Below are 27,527 nucleotides of genomic sequence, written 5' to 3' on the forward strand. Positions count from 1 at the left end.
ATAATCAGCTCTCTGATGAATAATGCCCTATCAAATACTGGCAAAGATAACGGAACTCGGAATCATTCAACAATGTTGCCAACGAAGGTTAATGATCGTTGAGGCACCAATCATTTGTTAACCAGCTAAAAGATAATGATGTTAAAATAAGTCTTTTTAAGCATCAGATGAGTCAATCAAGCTCAACCAGCTGAGCTCTTCTTTCTGCAGCTCTCTTTCGTACGAATATTCCCCACCTTAAAGCCGCTTTCAACTTAAGCCACCCGACAACCGCCTTCCCCGATCCTTTGCCACGTTCCTGAGCATAAGGATAAGGGTGGTCCATTTGATGATCATAAGGGATGGTGTATGTATAAGAAGACTCGTCTGAATGATCAAAACTAGCTCCCATGCCAACACCTACACCAAAAGTCTTCAGCAGCCTTTGCATGTCATCAGTCGCTAACATTTCCGTACTCCTAAGCCGGATTTCATCAGCAAAGAAATCTTCAAATCCGTGCCCGCTTCTCGGCTGAGACCAATCTCCTGCAAAACCTGACCCACCGGCTGCTGTCAGGTTTCCTCCAATCGGCATGTTATTTGTGGTAATGCTAGGTAACAGTGCTTTCTGATTATTCATCATCATTACTGCATTCTGATCAGACCTTCCAAAGGGAAATTCAATCAACTGATGGACTGCTTGGTGGGTATTATTATTATTCTGGCACTGTGGAGCTTGCTCTGAGGTTATATACTGCTGCCTACCCTTCTGAGAATTTGTAGTGTAGTAATCTGCATTGTAATTGTTCTCGATTACTGGTGCTGTCGACGGGTTGGCTCCCTTTGTACTTGCAAGGGTTTTGAGAACCTTGTCGTCGTATTCTATAACTTGATGCCAATTTTCATACGCTCTCTTCACCAGGGAATCAACAAAAAGCTGCAGGCAAAATTCCATGTCAATTAGTCATATTATTCTTGTTGGGGGAGTTTATTTTCCGGTTTTCTCGTTTCTGCAGCGACTGCAAACAGAAGAAAATCTAACCTTTTGATTGTGGTTAAGTGATTCCAAAGACAGGAACTGCCCATCAGCAATAAGACCTCTGAGTTCATAAATGTGATTGAAAACAACACCTGCGCTGTGTGTTTGATCAGTGTAGTAAACATAAAGCTTCCCTCCCAGGACACAGGTCTTAGCATGCTCCACTGTGTTCTCCCACATTCTATTTGACATTCCACTTCCCAGGATCTACATCAGGATATCAAAGAATGTAGGGGTCAAAACGGGGCTATCTGATGATGCTCCAGAACGGATAAGAGAGATCTGGTTGAAAGGGATATCACTTACATTTCGTAATTTTTGCGAATCCCGAACAAGAAGTCGAAGGAAATCTTCAACTGTTATGATATCAGCTTTCAACAACTTCTTATGTAATGCTCCGTCTTTGGCTATTCTGTCCAATCTCCAAACTTCATCATGCAAAGCAGGTGGATAATGTTTTTTGTACACTGCAAGTAAACAATAATGCAAGCAAACAATAAAAACAACTGCAGAAGGATTCAAGCCAAATGCAGAAGCTGCATAAAGTTATTTGTAGTTGGAAGCTCACATTCTCCTCTGTGATCTTTAACAGCAAAAGCCTCGGTTTTAGCTTCTCGAACACGAATTTCTTCGTAATATCCGGGAGCAACCTTCAAACCGAGCCTGAATTTTCTACTCCTAATCCAGCTCGAATTATCAGTGAAAGTAAGATCTCCTAGAGTTCCAACTCCTTCCTTGAGGGTCACTTGTAGTTCCCCGGTCAAAAGCGGCCGTTTCCCCTCGCGTTCTTTAACTTCATAGCTCTCAAACTGTTCTTTAGTCCAATCTTCATCAGCTTCCTCATTGAAGTCACCTTCAAGCACCACAACATTGAGTTTGAGTGATGATTCTAATCCGGTTTGAACCACAGTCCCTGAGATCACATCAAGTAAGATGACATGGATGGAAGTCCCTTGCTCACCCTCAACCTTCCCTCCTGTGAATAGGTGAGGTGGCATTCTTGTTCTGAAATGAAGCTGCAGATTTCTTCCATCTGCATTTTGTAGTCTCGGTGGTGAACTCCTGTCACATGATAAATGTTGTTATCAGAATCAGCTTACAGACCTGAGTGTCAGATCTTATATAGAATGCCTTTTTTGAAGAAAAACATTTCAAAATATTTGAAAGATCGCACTCTTCCATATTTGAACATGGATATTTCCGGAAAAACAAAGAGTACCGCTACCTTTTTATGAACATGATGTATATGAAAGAGAATAAAAGAGAAAATTATAGTAAAACGTCCAAATGTTGGGTGTAGAAGAGCAAACCTCGCAGTCAGTTGACCATTCCCTATTCTTGTCAAAGCCCGCTCCACTTCTTCACTGACCTGTGTAATTCATTCAAAATGTAGAATCAGTGGAAGATTACTAATGATAGAACACATTTGAAAGCAGATATGTATGTATATATATATATATATATATATCATCAAGAAACCAGCCAATGTGACAAATCAAATGAATGTCTATGATATATAGAGCATAACTTTAACTTCTCACGGTTGCTCCAACCTAATTGCCATTAACACAGTTTTTGGACTATATTTACAGAAGAATACAGAATTCAAACTCTTGAGGTAATAAATGCTTTGGTAAAAATAGATCATATTAACCTAATTTCTGCCTTTTGGGGACCTATAAAGCCCTATAAAGTCGGCACTAAATATATAATATAGTAAAATTATAAAAAAAATAGAGCTTATTATCAAGAATTCTACAAAAGCTGCAGCCATGGTTGCTCAGAACTGGATTCTCCAATGTTATTCGGACTCGGAGGTCAGTGTCAAATACGGGTTTTCTTAACTTTGTCTAAGTTTACTCATATTTATTGAGAACGATAACCAGATACTTATGTTCAATATGTGTCGAGAAAAAGAAAAGTTGAAAGCAACAAAAGTTTTTTCTCCAATTTTCTTCTTGAGAACAGAGACAAAGTCACAAAACTATGAAAGAAAGATTTGACTCACAATTCTGCGTAACATAGGTTCCAAAGATGAGCAAAGTCTTTGCATACTATCCACCTTCAGAGCTTCCACAATTACACTGCATAAGCATACATATATGGACACTATCAACTCATATATCAACAGCAATGGACTTGCAGGTCGCATATGTTTATATAAACCATGTTAAGCGAGTTAATTACATTCAACAGAAGCTGTTCATTTACATGATATTGAACTGTGAAATTAAAGAAACCTATAAAAAAAATCAATAATTGGCAAAACCTAAATCAATCCTAAAGATTTTGCCCTATGTTTTCTGCGGGACGAGAATGAACACATTGCATTCACAAGTCACTGGTTTTGCAACTCAAATATATATAATTACCATTCTTGACATAGCCATCTCCTTAGCTTTGTGATCTATTGAAGTTGCTGAATCAAAAGGTCAAGTTTTTTGTACAAGTTTTTTTATTATTATATCTGATAAATATCACGTTTAAACTTCAAACATTCAAGTAAACAGTTGATATGCATAAAGTCAACGAAAATAATTCAAGAACTCATGCATATCGATCATATTTGATCGCTTAGAAACTCTAACAAACACCTACTAATCCACCAATTCACCAACATGCACTTAATGAAAAATCAAAACTTAGAAATTAGCATCTAAGTAAGAGAAAAAGCAGCCATCAACTTGAACAAGTACCTTGCCAAAGCGGGTAACTTTGGTTTCTTCGTTTCAGTAAGATAGCCTTCATCTTCAATACCTTCCTCATGCCCTCGCTTGTTCCTTGAGTTTTCCATTAAGAAAAAGAAAAGAACCCAAGATAATTCTAAATATCCCAAGAAGATTCAAAGAGGAAACTTTTTTGAGGTTCCTAAACCAAGGTCCAAAGATAAGACCCAATTTTATTATTTAAAAAGAAAGTTAATCACAATTATTATAGATCTTGACGGTGCAAAAAAAAACCCAGGAAGATCGGTAATGGGACAATGTTATTTGGGTAGATCTGGATTTGTAATATTTAATTGTAGCTATGTCTAGTGATGAATATTATAATGAAATGAAAGGGTTTTTTATAATGAAAATATAATTGAAGAAGAACACTGCTGTGTATTGCGACTGGATGCATGAACGTGGAAAAGTTTTGAAACCGCGTTTGTTGGGCATCCCATTGTCTTTTTAACTCAAATGCCACGCATGTGCTTCTTTGTCTTTCGTTCAAGTCAATGGTTGATCTGCCATGATTATTTTGTTTGTTTGGAGGGTCAGAAAATGATAAAATGCTCCAGATTTTGACAGAATCCATACTCCTTTCTTTACTCCATTTGTTCTGATACGTAGAATCATACCATTGGAGGTAAAATTCAACCTTGTCAAATACTATATTTTTGGGTAAAATTCATTATATTGATGAAGAAATTGAGACATTTCAATTTTCTAATGTTCAAAAGCATCTCCTCTGGTGTCGGTGGATGCCTTTCAAGATAGAAGTGGGAAAAAGGATTATATTTTTAGGGCAGTGGGTGTTCACTTCAGGACAACGCAAGATTTTATACTAGATAATGCGAACTTAAAGCATTATATTAAAAATGATAGATACAAAATTACAAAATTTTAGAGACGTAAAATTATATCAACAATAGAAAATACAAGAAAAATATTTAAATTAATATTAAAATTTCTAACAGATGCGACCGTGACCCAAAATCCTTGGGTTGATCCCTTTATTTACTGCAAGTTTTGTTTGCTGGGAAACTATTGAATATGGCAGTCCTAGTGTTACAGTAAACACTGTTGGACTTCAGGATTTTGTGCGAAGACATTTATAAAACTAACCAAACTTTAGTACAGTAAAGTACTTTTAAACTTAATTTTGCACAAAAAAGAGAATAGAACATGTTCTATAATTTTTGCTTCAAGTGAAGAAATTGCACACTCTAGTATTAAAAAATTAGAGGTGAAAATTGTTTAGATACTTATAAAAGGAGTTAAGGCAATTACAAATGGAGGAAGGGTGAGTGGGGGGCATTTTTCCCTGACAAGACTACTCGAGGTTCAAGCAATTTCGCTTGCCTGCTTCGAAAAATATCGCGGTGGGTGAAGGGAAGCTTTGAATTCTAGAGTCTAGGATATTCAAATGATTTATATAAACAGTCATTCACCTTCCCAACCCATTTGTCGAGCTCTTTGTTCCCATATCGTCGTAATTTTCCTCTCCTTTATCAGCAACGCCTCGGCCCATTCTCTGGCTCCCTCACAGGTTTCTGTGGCATCAATGCACTTTTCTGCCTCCCTTTGATACTGGGAAGCCAATCTTTTTGCTTCACCAAAGGTGATGTTCATACGGTGAGCATGCTCTTTGGCGACGGCCTCCTGCAACTTCAACTCTTCAGTCAGAAGATCCACAAATCGCTTCTCCATCTCTTGCTTCAGATCAGGGTCATTGCTTCCACAATCTGTATCACCATTAATCATATCTTTGAATACATAATTGTTACCGATAGGAAGTAGGGAGGGAAATGGTTTGATATATATATATATATATAAAATGACCAGTATAAAGCATAGGTCTTGAACACCAATTGATTTGAGTTGAAAGAATAAACTCTAACCTGTGACAGAGAGATTGGGCAACCCTGCAAAAGAACAACAAAAGCACAAAAACCATGTGAGTAATTCACAGAGATAACAAAAAGTTTAGAGGACAAGACGCATGAAAACATTTTACAAAAAAATTACAATCACTACAATGATTACTAGCAGGACCCACAAGAAATATCGAAACCAAGAGCGCAATGAGCAGCAGATTCTGCTCACATCTACAAGGTAATGTCTGGATGCAGAACATCAGGTGCGAAAGAAGGAAAAAATATAAGTTCATGTAATGTATAGAAGTTTGACAGTTTTCACTCTGTGCTTGTTATTTTGTATCAACGTAGTTTATGAAGAGTACAAGCAACCGGAATAAAAGTACTGTTTCATGATCAACGCCAGATTTATTAATATGATGGATGCTTGATTTAACAAGCAAGATCGATGGTGCAAAAGCACCACAAATAATCAAAGAAATTAGCTGAATTATAATCAATTTACATCATTCACAAAAAATATATGTTATCCTGTTTCATTCTACACAGACTCGATAACACAGCTAGACAAAGTGTGAAATACTGTGAAATCACAACAGTCGTCCCCTCGAAGAAAAGCCCAATAAAGTGTTTTATACCTACTTTCCTAGAGTGAAGAAGATCAAAGTCACTAGGAAAAAGAGATAATGGTTCTTTAAGACTGTGAAATCTTATAGCCTAAATCCAGAAAGGTTATCACATGGGGGAAGAAGGGAGGGATACAAAGCTGAGACAGAGCAGAGGGGTTCTGTAATTAGTTCCCGATGACAACAAAAAAACAAGTTCTTTTAAATTCCTCGACTGAACATATGATTAAACAAGCACAAATCTGAATTGAAATTCAAATTTAGTCTTAGTTTGTTACATCAGTTGCATGTATCCAATAGAACTGATGCCTTCAAGATTAGCAGCAGCAGCAACAGATCAAAATCTCAAATAAAAAATAACAGGAATTTTGACATAGAATGAAAGTGGCAAATACAATCGCAACTTCCGTAAAAGCTACTGAACACGATATTTCCAGAGCTCAAAAGTAGCAACGAAAGCAGATCAAAACCTCAAATCCAACAAATGGGCATAGCTTAAATTATCCAAATCAAATTCTGAGGAGAACCCAGAATCAGAAAAGGAAAGAAATTTGATTAACAATAATAATAATAATCGAAAAGGCAAGAATACCTACCAGGGGCAATCTTGAGAAGGGAAAGAGGAGGGGGGCAATCACAGATGCAAGGAGGACAAGAGGATTTGGAATCAAGGAATGTGAGAGTCGTGTTGAACCTGGAATAAAGAGCAGGTCCACATACTCCCAATGCTGAAACTAGTGCAAATATCACTAGACATGCCCTCATCGTTGTCCCTGATGATCGCCGTGGCATGTTTCAATCTCTGTCTGTTTAGTTTGGGTTTTGTGCAACACTCTCGGGATTTAGGGCAGGCAGCCGATGAATTTGATTGATCGCTATCAATATAAGAACCTACTGTTTACTTCAACTCTCATTTTTCATTTTTCCCTTTTCCTTTAGGTTCAATTGAAAAAACATAGTGTGTTTAGTTCTTTTCTGTTTAATTTCTTATTAAAACGGAAGTTTTGTTCTAATTATCATTTTTAGAATGCATGACACGTAATTCAATTCTTTATTAAAAAGACTTTTTATTAAAAAATTATAATTAGACTTTACTATTAATTAATTAATTAATTATTTTTCTTCTTTTTGTTAATATCATTCATTCATTTAGCGTAGTAGGATAAAATTCATTGTTAAAACGAAAATCATTCATTCAATCTTCAAATTGATTATCAATGCACCCTCTTCTTTATTGAACTTCATCTTCATTGTTTTTATGAGTTATGATCATATGTCTGGTACTCATTTGTCATTTTCTTTCTACGGAAATAATATAATAGTGGATCCAGAAATATTTTTTAGGATAGACACACGTATGTTAACAACATAAAATTTTAAAATGGAATGAGTACAAATAAAATTTCAGGGTGAGCATCATCCGTAAAATAAGTAACTAATAAAAGAAAACTTAAATTTTAGGGTGAGCATAAAAAATTTCAGGATAGATATCATCACTAAAATAAATAAATAATTGAAGAAAATTCGAAATTTATAATAGATATATGTCTACTTTCACGAGTTATGGCTCCATCACTGAATAATCTTATATGTCTTCACCCGTGTTTTATTGTGTTTTTTTATAGATCTTATCTTGTTACCATCACTTACCTCTATTAATTCGAAAGTCAATACTGCTTTGAATCAAATTTATAAATTATGTTACCTAAATGTCTAATTATTTAGAGGATTTTAGTAATTTGAAGATCTTTTAAAACTTAAAATTAAAAAAAATGGAAAAATTAAGAATTTTTAAGTCTTGGTTTGGTTCTAAAAAATATTAGTTATTTTTTATTTTTATTTTCTTAAAAAACATTGAAGAAAACTTGTTTAGTGATAGAATTGGAAAACGATTTTATGAAAAATTAATATGTTTGGAATATATTCATTAAAATATGTTTTAAAATTTTAAAAAATAGGAAAACCTGAAATCTAGTTTTTTAACTTAACTTACACAAGTTCAAATTATTCTAACAACAACTTGTTGATTTAATGGTATCTAAAACCCTCAAACTTTTACAAAAAAATTAATATGATCCCTTAATGTTTTTTACATTCAATGTCATCCTTAAAGTGATTTTTTTTAATGATCTAATTTTGTAGTATTTTTATATTTAATGTATTGAATATCTTAATAATTATTTATATTTTAAACTTAATTAATACATTAATTTTTAAAATTAAATAAGTCATCAAACTTTCTTAAAAAAATCAATTAGTATCTTTAACTTAGTAAAAAATCAATTAAATCCATCTATTACACCATCATCCATCATATATTGCCACAACAATATCGTGAACTGTCACGTTAACATTGTAGAATACCATGTAAGCTTTGTGAATTATCACGTAAACGTGGTGACAGTTTGATGTTGTTGGTCAAAAGATTAAATATTATTTTCTTAGTTTAAAGGTCACATTGAGTGCCAAAAAAAATCAAGAGTTACACTAATTTTTTTTTGAAAAAAAAATTGAAGGTCTTAAATATCATGAAATATATATATTTTTATTTTTGAAGACACTCAAATTCGTCTTTTGTTATTAATATTATTATATTATTATATAATATTACAAACTATATTGTATAATTATATATATAATATTATTAACTTTATTTACATTTTTACAAGCCCCAAAATCAAATAAAACGGCCCAACAGTGGCCCAAACAAGGTCCAAGCTGGCCCATTCCAAGCCAAACCCTAGTAGCTTCTCTCTCACCAGCACCGCATCTCCAAGCAACCCAGGTCACCCACGCTACACGCCACCAACCCGTATCATTCGGCGCAGAGATCTCGGTCATCACCAACACATCAACAAACCAACTAGCATTAGAATCCTAGCTCAAAATATGATACTAAAATAGGATTTTTTTTTCGTATTATAAATAACACATGTAATCATCCATTTGTGAAGACGATTTCTCATACGAAATACACAACACAAATTACACAAAAACTTCGAGCAATATCGGGTTGAAACCGAAACATTTTATAAGATTCTCGAAAGTAACAGAAGGTAAAGTCTATACCATTTTCGTTTTGAGGCTTGCATGCTTGTTGTTTTGTTGTTCTTCATTCGAAAAATACCAAAGAAAACTGTTTTGGCCGATGAACTTTTAGGGGAGGGATCGAGACTTTGATCTCAGATCTACCCCCCCCCAGGACTATTTCAAAAAACCGGTTTAAGATTTGGGTCGAGGGCAAGAATAGCTTTAAAAAAAAGCCTACCTTTTCGTGTTTGGTCGCCGATGAACGACGGCCGCCACCGATCAACGGCGGCGGCGAGGCGGAGGAGTCGCCGGAACCTGGGTTCCCATGAACCCCCACGACGGTGTGTTCTTCGATTTGATGAACAACCGAGAGAAAATATGTAGGGGGAGGGGCGTTTTTATTTTGAAAAAGAGAAGAAATGAAAGTTAAAAATTTTTGTTGGCCTTTATAGTTGGCCCGTTAGACCCGCGTATTGACCCGACCCATCATGAGGGGATCCGCGTGTTTCTATTTGTAGAGAGGGTAAACCGCGCTTTTTGACCCTCCTGTTTTGAAAACTTCAATTTTAACCCCCAAATCCGATGTTTAAATCCAATTTTCTTTTGAATTCGACCTTCAATCGTGATTTTCTTTCAATTTAGTCCCGTTACTATTATTTTGTTTTTTATTAATTTTGTTATAACCGTTATTTTTTTATTATTATTACTTTATATATATACATGTATTTCTTATTTTATTTATTTCTTTCTTTCTTATTTTATGACTTTTTATTTTTGTCTACAAATTATCATATATATATATATATATATATATATATATATAGACGTTTCATCCTTTAGTTTTATTAGTTTTTTTAAAAAATATTTTAATTATATATATGTACACATATTTTCTATTGTTTTCTTTAATATTATATGTATACGTATTTTATCATATTTTTTATAAAAAAAAAACTATATCGTATTATTATTGTTTGGTTTCTTCTTATTCGTTTGTCCATAATACATACATCATTATTATTATTTTCGTTATGTTTCCTTTATGTTTGTCCTGGTTTTATTTTATTCTAGGTATTCTATTTACTTTATTTTTACTCTATCTCATTTTTGATTTCCTTTATTTTGTTTTCCTTATTTTATTTGTTTTTAGTACTTTTTTGTCTAACATGTTTCTTGGCCTTTTAAGGGAATTTTCAAATCAGTCTAAGGTAAGTAATTTTGATTGTTATTTTACCTTTTAAGTTAAACTTATAATTTTCTTACTTAATGACAACTGGAAATTACGTAGTACCGAAAGGGCAGTTCAAGGGTGATAACCCTTCCTTGACTGTAACCGACTCCCGAATCTGACACATCTTTGGTAAGACGCAGATCAAGTAAGAAATAAGGTATCCGATCTACCTATTTGTTCTAAGATAAAAGATCGGTGGCGACTCCAATTCCTTTTCCTAAGTCGAAGCCCAACTTCGGGCCCACCCGAAAGATGGTTACGACAGCTTGGCGACTCCGCTGGGGACACAGGTAAGTGAGTCAGGTTAAGGTAATTTCCAGTTGTCTTTTAACGAAAAGGGAAGTTTAAATTTTTGAGGTAATATTTCGATCCTTTTTACTTACTTTTGATTATATTTTCGAGTAAATAGTTGTACTAATCGTTTTCTCATGATTTCAGCCTTCAAAGTTTTTTTCACTTAAGGCTCTAAACCTGAGCTCCAAACCCGTTTTAAGTGGGGGTGAAAGCGACGCCTTCGTGTGAATTTATTCACCGTATGGGCCTAGCAAGTAGCCTTCAGGATTCATATACCTTATGCCTTCGTGTGAATTTATTCTCCGTAGGGGCATAAGGGAATGTGTCCTCTCGAGTTTAACTTAGTCCACACAAGCCTGTAATGGGTTTAGGACTAAGGGTCTGGCAAGAGACATGCTTACTCCGGATTATGTGGGGGTGGAGAAGATTGAGAAAGAATGATAACGTCCCGGTGCCAGACTGTGAAGACACTCGGACTATGGAAGAACATCTCAGGCCTGTCCCTTTCGGACTTGAGATAGCCAAAGCAAAGTTTGAAGCTGTGAATAACAGCTGAAATAAAGGGTTAAGGAACTCGAAGTTGAACGTTATCAATGGAAGCTCGATGCCGACTCTCATAAAGATAGAGCAGACAAACTGGAAAGAGAACAGAAAAGAGTCCGTTTTGAGCTCGAATACTTAAGAAAAGGATATCAAGATAAAGTCAAGGATAACTCCAAGTTAAAAGTAACTTCTGAATACTGGAAAGACGAAGCTCACAGTCTAAAAAGGAAGTTCGAGGGACCTAATGAAAGAGCTTGGAAGGAACAGCTGAAGACTGCTCAGAGGCGCTTGGCAGATAGTCAACATCAGAACCAACGCTTGAGAATCCGAGTGGCTGACTTAGAGAAACAACATGAAAAGGATGGCAAGACAATAGCTGAGTTAGAAGTTGTTGTAGATGGGTTCAAAAGGCAAGCGAACGAGCTTCAGATAGTGCCCTTTGATGGAGGTTTACAATGGCTTTTCCGTTGGGAGCAAGCACAACGAAAGGTAAGGGCCAGAGACGCAACCATCCGAGATTTCCTGGAACAAGTACAGAAGGCGGCTCGTCATCTTCACGGCCTGGCAAGGGAAGCAGGAGTGGTTTGACAAGGCATTCAACCAGTGATAGATGAAGGCAGAAGACTTGTCAACCTACTGGAAGCCATTAGGGGTCTAGAGGATTTAGTCCGAATGTACCTTTAATTTGTTTTTATGTCTCTTAAAAGATAAAACATTTTTGTTTGAATAAGGATTATTTATAATAATGAACACTTTTATGGATCAATGCCTCCAAATTGCATACATCATGCATTGCATTTATTGCATTTTATATTTCATGTTTGTTTTTATTTTATATTTTCCATGTTTTTACATTCTTATTAACTAACAGAACATGTCTCAGACACCAAGCTTACCACCACAAGCATTTGATACGTATCACCCTCACAACACTCGTGCAAAAAAGAAACAAATGGATGCCAGAATCGAGAAGATTGAGGAGAACATGGCAAGACTGCAGAAAGAATTGGAGGACAAAATGGCCCAGAACAGTCATCGTACCATGGAGTCCATTAAGAAAAGCACGGAGTCCTTAGTCGACCAGATCGTGGCTAAGTTATCTGGTTTACAACAACAGACAAATGCATCCGGAGAAGGTGCATCTGAGGGGATAACCATACCACCGACCCCACAAGTGGTTGTCTCATCCCATACTTTACTCGGACTGCAAGACGACTCATCTGCCACCATAGGGAAAGCTGTATCAGTGGCAAATTTACAGACTTCTGCGGTAAAACCTGACAGTCATCCGGACGACTACCCTTTCCGGATTTTGACGATGAGGATAAGGCAAAGAAGATGGAAGAGAAGATCAAGATGTTAGAAGACTAAATGAAGATGGTCCAAGGAGACCATGATTATTATGGTGTGGATGCAATGAAACTAAGTTTGGTTCCCGATTTGGTGCTTCCACCAAAATTCAAGGTTTCTGAGTTTGAGAAGTTCGACGGGAACAGCTGCCCTTCAATCCATATCACTATGTTCTGTCGGAAGATGACAGGGTACGGGGGAAATGACCAACTCTTGATCCATTGCTTTCAGGAGAGCCTATCCGGTGGTACAACCAGCTTAGCCGAACTCATATCAAGACGTGGAGAGACTTAGCCAAGTCTTTCTTAGAGCAGTACAAGCATATCAATGATATGAGACCAGACCGAGTTATGCTGCAGAGCCTAGAGAAGAAGAATAACGAGAGTTTCCGACAGTACGCACAAAGGTGGAGGGATTTATCTATGCAAGTTCATCCACCCTTGAATGAAAAGGAAACTAGAAAGCTATTTGTACAGACCCTGAAGGCACCTTACTTCGGGCATTTGGTAGCAATCACGTCGGAAAGTTTCTCAGATTTAGTCATGGCTGGTGAGATGGTTGAACTGGCCATAAAACAAGGAAAGATTGAGGGAGGTGATTCTAGTAGAAAGCCTCCCATGAAGAACAAGGACCGTGAGATCAACAATGTCAACACCTACAACGCTAGCAAAGGTGTTACGATCTCAAGTTCAAAAACAACTATAGTTGTACCATCTGGTACTTCTAACCAATCTTAGAGAGAACCAAGGAGGGAAAGGGAAAGGGAGCAGTTCGATCCCATGACATATAAAGAGTTATATCAACAACTCTTTGACACTCACGCAGTATCACCCTACCCAATAGATCTGATAAAGCCCCCATATCCAAAATGGTTTGACGAGAACGCCCACTGTGAATATCATGGAGGTGTGCAGGGGTATTCAATTGAAAACTGTCTCGCATTTAAGAGACTAGTACAACGAATGCGAAACAAGAATTGGATCCATTTCAACTCCGGAGCACTGAACGTCGCCCAGAATCCCTTTTCTAACCATCCAGAGACTGGGATCAATGCAATCACCACAGAGAATGGCAAGAGAGTCAAAACTTATGTTTCGGAGGTTAAAGCTCCTTTGGCTTGGGTATGGAGCCAAATAGTAAAGGTGGGGCTTCTTACACCCCATTCACGGACAACAAGGATAGGAGATGGTGACTATTGTTGTTACCACAATAAAAGGGGCATAATGTGCAAGAATGCCCAGAGTTCATATCGTTAGTCCAGCTCATGATGGACCGAAAAGAGCTGGAATTTTACGAGGAAATTCAAGATCCTTCGAAAGAAGATGTTTGCACTACCGAAGAATCATCCGATAAGAGGTACGGCAGGGGTGGTCCTCTGATAATTACCCCTAAAGCAAAGACAACAACAACAACAACACAAGCCAGGGTGGTGATCACAACACCTCAGCCTTTTCAATACATGGACAATCGACAAGTGCCATGGAAGTACGAATGCCAAGTGAGTGCTTTTAAAGGATGTGATGGCAAAGTGGGACAAAGACCACTTGAGCCATTCAAAGAAGATGTGTTAGCTGTCAACGAACCCATAAAGGAAGAAGAAGCTAAAGAGTTCCTCAAGATCTTAAAGCACAGTGAGTACAACATTGTAGAACAGCTCCACAACTTACCTACACGTACTTCAATGCTAGCGTTATTTTTGAACTCAGAGACACACCGAGAAGCATTGCTGAAAGTCCTTAATCAAACGTTCGTGCCACAAAACATACCAGTTGGCAAGATGGATCGACTGGTAAACAATATTCAAGATGATAATCTCATCTCATTCTCAGATGATGAGATTCCATCCGGAGGAAGAGGCCAAACTAAGGCATTAAACATCACTACATATTGTAAGGGGCATGCCTTACCGAGTTTATTGATCGATAATGGCTCAGCCCTGAACGTGATGCCTTTAGTGACATTGAAGAGGCTGCCAATAGATATCTCTCATATGAGAGTCTGTCAGAACGTGGTCCGAGCATTTGATGGGACCAAAAGAGAGGTTATTGGCAAGATCGAGGTACCGTTGACCATCGGACCTGCCACCTATGACGTCGAGTTCCTTGTGATGGATATCATGCCGTCCTATAGCTGTCTTTTGGGAAGGCCGTGGATTCATCAAGCAGGTGCAGTACCCTCCACGCTGTATCAAAAAGTCAAATTTGTTATTGACGGGGCCTTGGTAATTATCAGTGCTGAGGAGGATATCGTGGCAAACGTAACCACGAAGGCCCCATACATCGAGGTGGATGAGAAAGTGGTAGAGTGCTCGTTCCGCTCCTTAGAATTTGTGAATGCCACATTCGTGGCAGAAGGAAAGAATATCCCAAGGCGTCGACTCTCCGCATGCGCAAAGATGGAGATCAAGCAAACCTTAGGCCGAGGTGCTAAAATTGGAAGGGGGTTTGGGAAGTTACTACAAGGAAGGATCAATCCAGTCCTTCCTGTTTTGAAGTTAGATCAGTTTTGGCTCGATTTTCAGTCCAGTTACCATGAAAAGAGGAAGGAAGTTCAGAAGAACCGTGAAAGAACACTAGCCAGGTTAACTGAAGGTGAACCTCAACGGGAACCTATGATATTCCCGTCTCTTTACAAGACATTCAAGTCAGGTGGGTATGTGTTTAAAACCACCAAATCCGAGTTAGAAGCGGCTCTAGAAGATTTGAGCATCAATGCCATAACCACAGAAGATGTTGAAAACAGAGATAGATCCGGGATATGCCCTCTGCCATCTGGGTTCGTGCCTAGCAGCTGGTCGGTGGAAGAATTACCTGTGGTTTACAAGAATCTTTCAGAGTAATATTCGAACTATCCCTCTTTGCCTATACCCGGGGCAATAGGTGATCTTTTGTAAGGGTGAATAAACATTTGGTTTAATTTCAATGAAGGATGCATTTCTTTTCTATATCAATGGCAAACAAATTTTCTTTTATTTCTTTTTGAATTCATTATCTATTTTCTTCATTTCAGCACTTCATTTTCATTCCTCTTTCAAATTTAATTCTTTGACTATTTCGTGTGGGATATTTCCTCTCACACACCCATACCTTATTTGTTCCTTCAGGACCCTAGATAACGATAATGTAGGCACTAATGATCTTGATCTGAAAGTGGATTTTGAATCAGCCATTTTCCTCGGGGAATTTGATGAATGCGACACTGAAGATGAGTGTAACTTGCCTATCGAATTGTTGAGAATGGTAGAAAGAGAGGAAAAACAAATACTACCACATGAAGAGATAATCGAAATCTTGAATCTGGGTACTGAAGATGGCAGGAAGGAGGTTAAAATCGGCACAACTCTATCGGCTGAAGCAAGATAAAACCTGATAGTCTTACTTCATGAGTATAGAGATGTGTTCGCCTGGTCGTATCAGGACATGCCGAGACTAGGCATAGATATGGTAGTTCATAAACTGCCAATTAAGCCAGAATGCAAACCCGTGCAACAGAAACTGAGAAGGATGCGACCAGAAATGCTCCTCAAGATCAAAGAAGAAGTCAAGAAGCAATTTGATGTCGGTTTTCTTCAAGTGGCCAAGTATCCGGAGTGGGTGGCCAACATAGTGCCAGTTCTGAAAAAGGACGGGAAGGTTCGCATGTGCGTCGATTACCGTGATCTTAACAATGCGAGCCCTAAAGACAACTTTCCCTTACCTCACATTGACACGCTAGTAGACAATACAGCCGGGAACGCTTTCTTCTCATTCATGGATGGATTTTTGGGATATAACCAGATCAAGATGTATCCCGAAGACATAGAGAAAACCACGTTCGTCATAATGTGGGGAACCTTCTGCTATAAGGTGATGCCTTTCAGACTAAAGAATGTTGGGGAAACATATCAAAGAGCTATGGTGACCCTGTTCCACGACATGATACACAAAGAGATATAAGTTTATGTCGACGACATGATTGTCAAGGCACAAACCGAGAATGAACATGTCGAGAATCTAAGGAAACTCTTCCAGAGGTTGAGGAAGTTCCAGCTACGACTGAACCCTAGTAAGTGTACCTTCGGGGTGATATTCGGGAAATTGTTAGGCTTCGTGGTAAGTAGAAAAGGCATTGAGGTTGATCTTGACAAAGTTAAGGCTATCCAGAATCTACCTCCACCTCAAACGCAAAAAGAGGTCCGAGGTTTTCTAGGTAGACTGAATTACATAGCTCGGTTCATATCTCAGTTAACCGATAAGTGTGACCCAATCTTCCGTCTTCTCCGAAAGAATAATCCAGGAACATGGGATGAAAAATGTCAGATTGCATTCGAGAAAGTAAAGAAGTATTTGTCTCACTCTCCTATCCTGATATCCCCTATTCCGGGAAAACCTTTATTCTTGTATCTCTCCATATTCGAGAACTCCATGGGATGTGTCCTAGGACAACATGATGAATTCGGGAAGAAGAAAAGAGCCATATACTATTTAAGCAAGAAGTTCACCGATTGCGAGGTCAGATATTCTCCTATCGAGAAGGTTTCATGTGCTTTAGTCTGGGCTACAAGAAGACTCCGACAATACATGTTGTATCATACCACTTGGTTGATTTCCAAGTTAGATCCCCTTAAGTACATGATGGGTGTATCTGCTCTATCTGGAAGGTTAGCCCGATGGTAGATGCTCTTATCTGAATTTGACATCGAGTACGTGAGCCAGAAAGCAGTCAAAGGGAGTGTCATATCAGAGTTCTTGGCAAGTAGTACCAATGAGAGTTGCAAGCCTTTGGACTTTTACTTCCCAGACGAAGAATTGATGGCTATATCCTTAGAAGAAGTAGGGACTTCAACGGACAGTTCCTGGAAAATGCATTTCGATGGTGCGTCAAATGCATTAGGACATGGCATCGGGGGCAATCCTAATTTCCCCAGAAGGGAGTCACTACCCATTTACTAGCAGACTTAACTTCGATTGCACCAATAACATAGCGGAGTACGAAGCATGTGTTTTGGTAATCCGAGTTGCGTTGGGGCAAAGTATAAAGACCTTGCGAATATACGGAGATTCAGCATTAGTAATCTATCAGCTCCGCGGAGAGTGGGAAACCAAGGATGTAAAGCTGTTAGAGTACCGAAAACTAGTACTGAATCTGGTCGAAGAATCCAATGAAGTCACCTTCCACTACGTGCCTAGGGAAGAAAATCAAATGGCTGACGCTTTAGCTACCTTGGCAGCCGCATTCAAGGCTGGCGGGGAATCTGAAATGATGCCAATTAACATGCAGTCGTATGAGTACCCTGCTCATTGCTACCAAATTGAAGAGGTGAAAGATATTAAACCTCGGTACTACGACATTCTGCAGTATATTAAACATCGGAGTTATCCAGAAGAAGTCACCGAAACCGATAAGAGAACCCTTAGAAGGATGGCAGCTGGATACGTCAAATCCTTCATTGACTGTAACCGACTCCCGAATCCGACACATCTTTGGTAAGACGCAGATCATGTAAGAAATAAGGTATCCGATCTACCTATTTTTTCTAAGATAAAAGATCGGTGGCAACTCCAATTCCTTTTCCTAAGTCGAAGCCCAACTCCGGGCTCACCCGAAAGACGGTTACGACAATTTTAATGACACTTTTGTGTTCTCATATTTAGAATAATATTTTTTGTTTATTTTTTTATTTAATTGGTATATAATATACATTAATCTTATTATAAAATAAAATATTTTTTGTGCTATATAAACTTTATTATTTTATATTTGCATAACTCACATGTTAAATTTTTATGTAATGAATTTTTAATAATTATATTTTAGTTCAATTATTTAATAACTATTTATTCATCTATATTTAAAAAATAGATACAAAATATATTTCCATTATTTTATTTTTGAATTCAAGTTTTCATTTATATTAACCAAACATATTTTATGATTTAAACTAAAAATAAAATTATTTTCTAAAAAATAAAAATAGAAGACAAAAAAATTTATAGCCAAAAGAACCCACTAATTTTAAAAAAATAAAGGATAATTAAATATTAAACTACGTGTTAAATAATATACCTTTAATGATATTAATGATTTAATCTTAAAACGATCAATATAGTAAAATATTGGACACATATTTTAATTAAAAAATTAAATGCTCACATAAAATAAATAAATTTAATACTCTCTTTATCCCATAATTTCTGTCTCATCTTGGTTATACACATAATTTTAAGACATATTTGACCAAGAAAATAATAAAATTGTCCTTAAAAATGATTGAAAGATTTATTTTTTATAGGTGTAAAAGAATAAAACGTACGATGCTGGAAAGAAAATATCAGTGTTGTTATTTTTAAATTTTTTTAATGAAATATTTTGAATGAGATAATCAAAAGAGACAAACTGTAATTATTTTTCAATATTTTAAACTGGTGGTTTTGGGTAGCAATTTTTCAATATTTTAATCTAGAAGGATGATGTAGATTCACCGCCAAAAGTGTTATCGATGCCAACAATGTTGCAAAATTTCTATGGAATCCGTCTCTCGGTTAAGGTGCTGTCGGTTTTGACTTTTAAGCTCTGGTAAATGAAAATAATGAAACTAGTCAAATAATACTATTTGTCGCATTATTTATGATATAAAACGTACCCATAAACAAATATCCAATTGTGTAGGGTATACAAAAAATACAGGAAACACAGCTACTATTAAAGAACATATATTTTATATTTATGAATTTTACATACAAAGACGAGTGTGATATCCTGTGTTTCTCATGGTTCTTCGATAATCACTTCATGGTAAAAATAAGGAAAAGGGAAAGACTCGAGTAATTTTGTCGGTCAATCCACAGGCATGGGCACAGCTCAGTCCGAGCTGTTGGCCAAAATAGAGCAAACTTTTCCTTATATAGTGCGTACCCAACACCCAACCTCAGCCATAAATAAGGATTCAGCGCAAAACAAGCCACAACACAAATTATTATGTTATATCCACAAAAACAAGAAATATGATCTACTATGTCATACACCGCCAGTGGCAAGACTATTTGTTTTCCCCCCAACTTTTCATCCAAAAGAAAGGGAATTCTCACAACCAACAAATCTTTGATAAACCATATATAAACAAATTACAGTCATCTGCTTTAGAGCCTAACACAAGTGAATTCCATATCTTGCTTTCTCAATGAAGTCTACAGTATGGTACAACATTGATTGGTTTTCTTAGCCTGCTTGTAGAACATCTGTTTCAATAACCAGAATTATGTTCAGTGTTACCAACAACATAAAGTGTAGTGAAGATGGTAAAAAATTGCTAAAACAGAAAGAAAAGGGATGAGGGGTTAAACTGACACTGCAATGGAAAACTACAAAAAGGGGGAAAATGGTAAATAGGAAAAAAACACGGGTCTTGAAAAGCAGAATTTGATGGATATGCAAATTGGTGATTGTGTTAAGTGTTGCACATGTACCTGAGATGCAGCACTCAGGTCTGAACTCTTCTCAACCAAACTGTCCAGCTTCTCACCTCGTGCAAGCACACTATCAATAGTTTTGTGCTGCATCGATTAAATGATCATTTCAATGTGTGTAAGAAGAATTAATTATCAGTCACGTGCTAACAAAAACATAGTAATTATTTCATCAACAATTCAAGTTGCATGTTTAACAGCAATAGTACACAGAAAATTATGGATTACGAAGATGTGGCATAGGCTGCTTTTTAGCCATTTGATAAACAATGTTTTCCTTTAAAATCCTCTTGTTGAGAAAATAGATAGAAAATGAACATATGGTACTCTCATTAATTGATGACGTGCCAAACATATCAAACAAGAAAACAATCGGCTGCAGGTTCTGTATTTTGGAAATGTTTCAGATCATTAGCAATAGTTGGAAATGTGAACTAATTAGAAACAACCACTTGCAAAGAATGGAACTTAAATATACTTCAATTGAAAATAACCATGGACCTTTTATTCTTATCTAAATAGCCATTTAGCAGCTGTTATGGCCTAAACTTCAATTTCCACCAACAGTTTTCTTTCCTCAAATGAATATAGGTTATAACATCAACAACCCAATTTGGTTCCCTTAATAACAGAGTAAGAAATTGCAATATTGCAAATTGTAAACCAAAAATGCACAAAACCAATTATGCAACATCCACGATGACCTTAATTAGTTTGCTATGTACAAACAAATCTTTCTATAATTGTCATCATTTGTCACAACATCAAAGCAAAAAAAATTTTGATCTAAAGTGTATTTTGCATGTTAGACAAACAAACAGTCAATACAAGTATAAACTGTCAACGCAATGATATTCCAAGGTGAAGATTCCATGCTATGATATCTGAAAGCTAAAAAGAATACATAAAAGATCACTAATCTATGCATCAACAGAAAATACTTACAAGGATGATTTTAGTTTCATCCAACTCCCTCTGAATTTTCAATAATTTATCTGCCTCTGCAGGGTCCTGAATGTAGAAAGAGGGTTATAAAAGGATTTTCAAAACAACTTCTCTAAATCTCCAACTAATATTCTTTAGGTAGGCTCTGATATGATTTGAAAAGTACAATTCACATATCACATTAGAACTACAGCAGACAAGCATAAAGAAAAAAACAGATACCTGAAATTTGTTCAAAGCATCATTCAAATATGGCCAAGGTTGAGTGTCATCCGCTTGAGCATTTCTCCATGACTCCCCAAAATTTTTCTGATATTCATCTAACACCTGGCAAACATCATCATTTGGAATTTATCAAAGGAAGATATAAACTAACAGAAAATTTTCACAATCAAAGCAAAGAACGGTAAAAAGCATACTCATGTCAAATGCGATAATATGTGACCCAGACACTTGAAATCATCTTACAATCTTAAGACATTGCACATGCACACTATCTTCCTCGACTAGTCCATCTATATATAACACTAACAATAACATTGTAACATCCCGAATCCCAGATTAGTAGTTCGGGTCAACCTGAGACCCAAAGTTGAGCCCAAAAGACTTTATAAATTAGTTGGACTAAGTTAAGTGTTAGTGGGTTTGAGTTGAGGCCCAAGGGAATTGTGGTTAAGTGATAAGAGTTTTATGATTTAGAAGTTGGGGGACTAATAATGTAGTTTGCCCATGGCTAAAACTAAAAGATGAAAACCCTCCCCTTTTTATATCTTATACATGAACCACCCCACCATTTTTCTCACCAAACACTCATCTCTTCTTCTTCATCATTTTCTCTCTTCTTCTTTCTTTCTTAAGTGCAAAGTTGTAAGGATTCAAGTTTAGTTGTTGTAGCCAAGGTAAGAATGTTTCTCTCCATCCTTCAAGCTTTGTTTTAAGCTCCATTTTGTAAGTTTTAGAATTAGTTTTCAAAATGAGTTTTTCTTGAAGGTAGGATGGTAGTTGATTCAAGAAGTGTTTTAGCAACCAAGGCAGTAAGGTAACACACTTATAGCTTTCTCATACCAAGCGTAGATCATTGAAAGTTAAGATGGTTAGAAAGTTAAGTTTAAAGCATGTTTAGCAATTTCAGCAATTTCCATGGTAGATTATTCATTTAATGTTATAAGCATGGTATAAATAAAGCCTTATTTATGCTCTTTGTATTCACATAAAACTTTAAGCATGTTTGGGGATCTCACTAAGGTCTTTGGGATTGAGAAATAGAGTTTTCTAGTACTTGTTTTATAACTTTTGCAGGTAGAGTATCGATACTATAAGGATAGTATCAATACTTGTTCTTCGTTTTGGGCAGATTCGTGAGTTTCTGGGCAAGAGTATCGAAACTTTGAGTCATAGTTTCGAAACTCTTGGAAAGTTTCGAAACTGGGCAGAACATAATGTTTTAAAGTATCGATACTTATATAGAGTATTGAAACTTTAGCATGAGTATCGATACTTTCAATCTATTTTGAGCAGTAAAGGAAGTTTTTGAGCATTTTAGACTCGAGGTACCCCAACACTTAAGTAATTCTTCAGATAAGACTACAATTGAGAACATTAATGTTAATTTCAACGTAGAAACAAGTTAAAGTTAGGAGGAATAAAACTAGCCTTGTTTGAATGCTTGGGAAACAATAAGGACACTCGAGTTCCTTTAGAAAAACTAGCAGAGTCGACAGTATAGATTCAGTCTGGATATCCTAAGGTAGGGCCGAGGCCCTTCTGACTAACTATGTTTGCAAAGGCCTTAACACTCATTAGAAGAAAGGGTGGGTTAGTCAGGGGTATGGTTTTCGATGCAGAGAATTCTGGGGGCCATATCCAAGGTAGACTAGAGGGGTGTGTGAGCTCCGAGATACAGAACCCTCAGCCGCACCATGATGTCTACCATAGCGTAGAGAGTGATTATTCGAGAATACTCACTAAAGCAATTTTAAAGCATACTAGCTTGGGCGCAAGGTGCAACACTCAAGAAGTGGGCTAGTAGAATAGAACAGATAATAGAACAAAACAGTTAGTAGAACAAATAGCAGTAGACCTTATACCAGTAGACTTGAATGTTTAAGCCTTTCAGTAAATTACAGTTAGTATGTTTTAGCCGTTAGTGTGGCGTTGACCTTGTTAGCTCAGCCTTCGAATGTTTTCGTGGGCAGGTTAGTAGATCAAACGGTTGAGAAGCAGTAGATAGACCAAGGTCCAGAGTAGTCCAGTGCAGATCATATGTACGTCTCAGTGTTTTTATTGAGCATGTATATTTGTAAACATTATTGTCCAGTTAAGTTGTAGATCCAATCAAGTTGGCCTGTAATATTTTTGAAGTGTAAATATTTTATTTTGGAACTCCTCCGTGAAAAGATTTTTATTATATTTCAGTTTATTTTATGGTTGTTTTAAAGCATGAGAAATTAAGTTTAAAGTTGTTTAGCTACTTCGGTGGTTCCGTGTAACACCTTAAATCGGTCGACTTTGTGTCGTACAAGTCTAGGGTGTTACAAACATCCATACCAAGCAACCAAACAAGCCTTAGCCTTCATATATTCGGGATCAGCTACAAGAACTAAGACATAGAGCTAAAATTTTGTTTACTTGGTTGCAAGGAAATAATGGAACAGCTAAAATGGAGATCTTAGTTTCTTTTACCTGGTTGAGAAGCGAAAAAGCACTTCGAACAGGATAATGATCATCCATAAATCCCAAGGCACACAGTCCATTTCTGTTGTAAGCATGAACCTTGTACTCTACATTAATATCACCAAACAACAAAATAGAGTCTTTAGAATAAAATACGATCATAATTTCCCAGTCTCATCAGAATCAACCAAATCATACACTAAAACCTCAAAGAGAAACGAAATCAACAAATATAGAAAATATCAGCCATAATTTTAAGGTCAAATCTTCATTAGTCGTTAGAAAAGCATTCGAATTATGCTTTCCTTTTGCTATTAAATCTCGTTTTGGAACAGATCAAAAAATTATTAACAAGCTAATACAAGATAGAAGAAAAAAGATCTAAACACAGTGTTAATAATCGAATTGAACAGATATCAGTCACCAACAAAGAAAATACTATCCTTCTAACCCTAAATCAAGAAAGATAAATAAGGTTGAACTGAAATGACCAACCTTCGTGCTGGACGGACTGACGCTGACCGTGAGGGGTACGTTTAGCTACAGTTCGAGAAACGAAGACGATAAACTCCCTGACGCTTGACCTTTGGAAGTAACCGAAACGGCTCACATCGGTTGCGTTGGCTAGTATAATCGGATCGGATCCTTCCGGATTGCACTTCAACACCACTAACGCCGTGATCTTCATCTTTTTTTCACTTTCTCTCCCAAATTCCCCCAAAACAAAAAATAAAATTAATAAAATAATGAATTCTAAGTTCTTCCTTTTCTCCCTCGGCGTCAGCAAATTCTCTATGTTTGGTTGGTTTCTCGGTAAGATTCGTAAGACGAAAGAAGAAAGAGTGGGGAATAATAATCCGCTGTAGCCGAGACCTTTTTCCGATTAGTTGCAATCGCTTAGTCGGCTCGCATTTTAATGCGCCGACAAAAGAATAGGGGTTGCAGGAAGTTTGATAGAACGGTCCGTTGACCTATTTGGCCCCGCTATAATCTCGTTTTTGTGGCCGTTGATCTGTTTGGTCACACTATAATTTCGTTTTTATGGCCGCTGACCTGCTTTATATTTGTTATGTTTCATGCTGGACTCGTCCTGTCCAGTTGAACCCAATCCATTTATTCAGCTCGAAGAGTAATGTGTTGTTTGTTTTGATTATGGGATAATATAACCAAAAGTTTGTTCGAACTTATTTTTAGGCTTAAATATATAAAATGTATCCAAACCTATACCTTTGGTTTTAATTTAGTGTCTAACATTTATTTCGATTCAATTTGGTGTCTAACATTCTATTTCGATACTCATTTAAGTGATTGAGACGTCAATGGCGTTAATTTCACCGATAAGTGACTCATGTCACAGCCTAGTAATTTTAAAAAAAGTTATTTTAAATTTAAAAATTAAAATTATATATATATATATATATATAAAGAAAACACAAAATTTGAAATAAACCCAAAACTTTAAAAACCTTCATTTCAAACCTTAAACCCACGCCGACTGCTACCTTTTACCGTCAACGAAGCTCCACCCGACCTCCCCTCTCCTCGGCGACCAAAACCTCTATGAAATTGTGACTGATCAACGGTCGATCGATGACGAATCAACATTTAATACCCTGCGAACCCTAGGATAAAAATAACGATCCCACGCGATTTCGACAGCGAATGTCAGGTGGAACTTCGTCGACAGCAAAAGCCGACGGGCGGCGTGAGTTAGGGGTTGAAATGAAAGTTTTCAAAGTTTTGGGGTTTTTTCAAATTTTGTGTTTTCTTTTTACAAGATATATATATATAATTTTAATTTTAAATAATTTTTTAAAATTACCAGGTTGGGACACACGTCACTTAACGGCCAAACTTAACGGTCTGTCATGGCTTGACCCATTTTGAGTATCGGAAACGTTAGGACTAAACTGGAACGAAATAAACGTTAGGCATTAAACTAGAACCAAAGGCATACGTTGGGCACCTTTTGTGTATTTAAACCTTATTTTTAATTAATAGTTTTAGGTTACTTTTCTCTTAAAAATAGTTTTAGGTCAAGTGGATTTATTTAAGTCCGTTGTAATGGTTCATTTAATTTTATAAGTTTTTAAGTCAATTAATTATTGGTTAAGTTTTCAATATAATTTATATTTATAATCTTATATCTAAAAATTAAGTTATATTCATGTCCAATTATTCATATTTTGAAGGAAATAAGATTAAAAAATGATTTATGATTTAAACAAACATTTTTTACAAGATATAAGTTTCTAGTTTTATTTAAAAAAAATATCCAAATTATAATGAAAGTTTATAACCACAAGCGTAAACATAAATGCAATCGTCAACACAATAAACTAGCCAATTAATATCATATAAGGACTAAGGTTAAAATCTAATCAAATAAATTCGGATAAAAGGTATGTGCAAACAAATATGACTGTATCAACAAATGAACTACAAAATATGATCTAACTATTGAAAGATCACTGACAAACTGTAAATTAAAATTGTAACGTGAGAAAACTATCTACGACTGCAATCGTATCTAAATCTAATATGAGGGTCCAAAGTAGGAAAAATCAACATGATAACAAATGAGCGACATCTTAATCAATCTTGACGATGTCAAATCCAACCTTAAGAAGAATGGATAAACAGAAATAAAGACCAAACAACCGAAAACGTACCAAAAGATAGAGAAAACGTGTCATTAAAATAGAGAAAGTGTCATAAAGACAAAATTATTTAAAATTAAAAGAATAAGAAAAAAAATAAAGATACGGTTGTGAAATAATCGAACAAAGCAATAATAGGAACAAGAAGAACAAGAGATATAAGAATAAAATGGTATAATTGTATTATTATCTCAATATAAGTGGTATACAATGTTTTCTCTTAACTCCATATTTATTTATAAACATAAGGATTACATATCATATATAATTCTAACTTTAATTAATATTAAAGTCCTAATAATAAAGTATATAAAAATCATATCTTATATATAGAGATAAAAGATAGAGATAGACATTTATATAAATAAATATTCATAACAAATACAACATAATAAAATAAAGAAAAATAACGAACATCAACAGCCGACGATTAACACTAAAATTGATGTTGCCATCGTTTACAAAGATAGAAAGGACTAACGACGACCAAAAAAAAAAGAAGGAGAAAAATCAGATTAAAAACCCTAAGATTAAAAAAGCTATTTTAGTCTTAAGGGCCATTGTTGAACCGATATAATTATATCAATTTAAATTTCAATTGACGATATGAAACTAATTAAATTAAATCATTTTTCTTTTACTTTGTCAACTCGATTGTTTTAGGCATAAATATTTGCTTTAAATCATTAGTGTATGAATTTTGATCAACGTTTCTAGAGGCATAAGAAAATAAAATACAATTTTTTCAGTATGGGGAACAATATAAAGAAAAAGTGGAGGTATTATATAAGTTTTAAAATAATTTATTATAGCATAAAAAAATTAATAGTTAAAATTAAAAATAATAAAAAATTAAGTAAAATATAATACACATTAAAATTTACCAAATGAAACATGAATAAAAGATAAGAAACAGGAAATATCGTAGGATCAATTGTAGTAGGATTAGGGATAAGTATTTCACTCTGTTTTAGATGAGTTTCGACTCGGTTGAGTCAGTTTTTTATTTTGAAAATTTATATTTGGTCTCATTGGATATTTTAAGCGTCAAGTCAGGTTTACAATGAAAAGATATTATCTAACATAATATTATAATTATTTCTTATATTTTTGCTATTAATTGTAATAAT

At 35.8% G+C, this 27,527-nt stretch overlaps 3 protein-coding genes across 5 annotated transcripts; all 3 read right to left on the reverse strand.

The window, feature by feature from the left end:
• On the reverse strand, window positions 1-20,057 carry LOC120159371 (calmodulin-binding protein 60 E-like). 3 transcript variants are annotated; one of them, XM_039169968.1, is made up of 7 exons: window positions 3,715-3,939; window positions 3,027-3,102; window positions 2,329-2,387; window positions 1,587-2,080; window positions 1,325-1,485; window positions 1,022-1,225; window positions 2-916 (listed from the first exon to the last, which is right to left on the reverse strand). In XM_039169968.1, the coding sequence occupies exons 1-7, from the start codon at window positions 3,810-3,812 to the stop codon at window positions 173-175; spliced, it is 1,836 nt and encodes a 611-aa protein (XP_039025899.1). In that variant the 5' UTR covers window positions 3,813-3,939; the 3' UTR covers window positions 2-172. The 3 variants fall into 3 exon arrangements, with proteins under 3 accessions (XP_039025901.1, XP_039025899.1, XP_039025900.1); XM_039169969.1 differs by lacking the exon at window positions 3,027-3,102 and having other exon boundaries at window positions 3,715-3,882; XM_039169970.1 differs by lacking the exons at window positions 2,329-2,387; window positions 3,027-3,102; window positions 3,715-3,939 and adding an exon at window positions 20,052-20,057 and having other exon boundaries at window positions 1-916; window positions 1,587-2,135.
• Window positions 4,957-7,127, reverse strand: LOC120159373. Its single transcript, XM_039169972.1, has 3 exons — window positions 6,823-7,127; window positions 5,625-5,648; window positions 4,957-5,468 (listed from the first exon to the last, which is right to left on the reverse strand). Exons 1-3 carry the CDS (start codon window positions 7,016-7,018, stop codon window positions 5,167-5,169), a joined length of 522 nt encoding a protein of 173 aa, XP_039025903.1. The 5' UTR covers window positions 7,019-7,127; the 3' UTR covers window positions 4,957-5,166.
• LOC120159372 (VAMP-like protein YKT61) lies at window positions 19,599-24,517 on the reverse strand. The gene is made up of 6 exons (XM_039169971.1): window positions 24,233-24,517; window positions 23,747-23,844; window positions 21,287-21,391; window positions 21,065-21,130; window positions 20,120-20,206; window positions 19,599-19,891 (listed from the first exon to the last, which is right to left on the reverse strand). The coding sequence occupies exons 1-6, from the start codon at window positions 24,423-24,425 to the stop codon at window positions 19,841-19,843; spliced, it is 600 nt and encodes a 199-aa protein (XP_039025902.1). The 5' UTR covers window positions 24,426-24,517; the 3' UTR covers window positions 19,599-19,840.
• Between the last annotated feature and the right edge of the window lie 3,010 nt (window positions 24,518-27,527).

The sequence above is a fragment of the Hibiscus syriacus genome, unplaced genomic scaffold, assembly GCF_006381635.1.
Source record: "Hibiscus syriacus cultivar Baekdansim isolate YM2019G1 unplaced genomic scaffold, ASM638163v2 tig00111358_pilon, whole genome shotgun sequence".
NCBI classification, from domain to species: domain Eukaryota; kingdom Viridiplantae; phylum Streptophyta; class Magnoliopsida; order Malvales; family Malvaceae; genus Hibiscus; species Hibiscus syriacus.

Coding starts and splice junctions, on each gene's coding strand:
- LOC120159371 (XM_039169968.1), bottom strand. CDS start 3,812: ATGGAAAACTCAAGGAACAAGCGAGGGCATGAGGAAGGTATTGAAGAT. Junction 2,388..3,026: donor AACCTATGTTACGCAGAATT/GTGAGTCAAATC, acceptor TGAATTACACAG/GTCAGTGAAGAAGTGGAGCG. Junction 1,226..1,324: donor ATTCGCAAAAATTACGAAAT/GTAAGTGATATC, acceptor ATCCTGATGTAG/ATCCTGGGAAGTGGAATGTC.
- LOC120159373 (XM_039169972.1), bottom strand. CDS start 7,018: ATGCCACGGCGATCATCAGGGACAACGATGAGGGCATGTCTAGTGATA. Junction 5,649..6,822: donor CCTTCTCAAGATTGCCCCTG/GTAGGTATTCTT, acceptor GTTCTTTTGCAG/GGTTGCCCAATCTCTCTGTC. Junction 5,469..5,624: donor GCCCAATCTCTCTGTCACAG/GTTAGAGTTTAT, acceptor ATGGTGATACAG/ATTGTGGAAGCAATGACCCT.
- LOC120159372 (XM_039169971.1), bottom strand. CDS start 24,425: ATGAAGATCACGGCGTTAGTGGTGTTGAAGTGCAATCCGGAAGGATCC. Junction 20,207..21,064: donor ATGAAACTAAAATCATCCTT/GTAAGTATTTTC, acceptor TAATCGATGCAG/CACAAAACTATTGATAGTGT. Junction 19,892..20,119: donor ACCTGAGTGCTGCATCTCAG/GTACATGTGCAA, acceptor TTATTGAAACAG/ATGTTCTACAAGCAGGCTAA.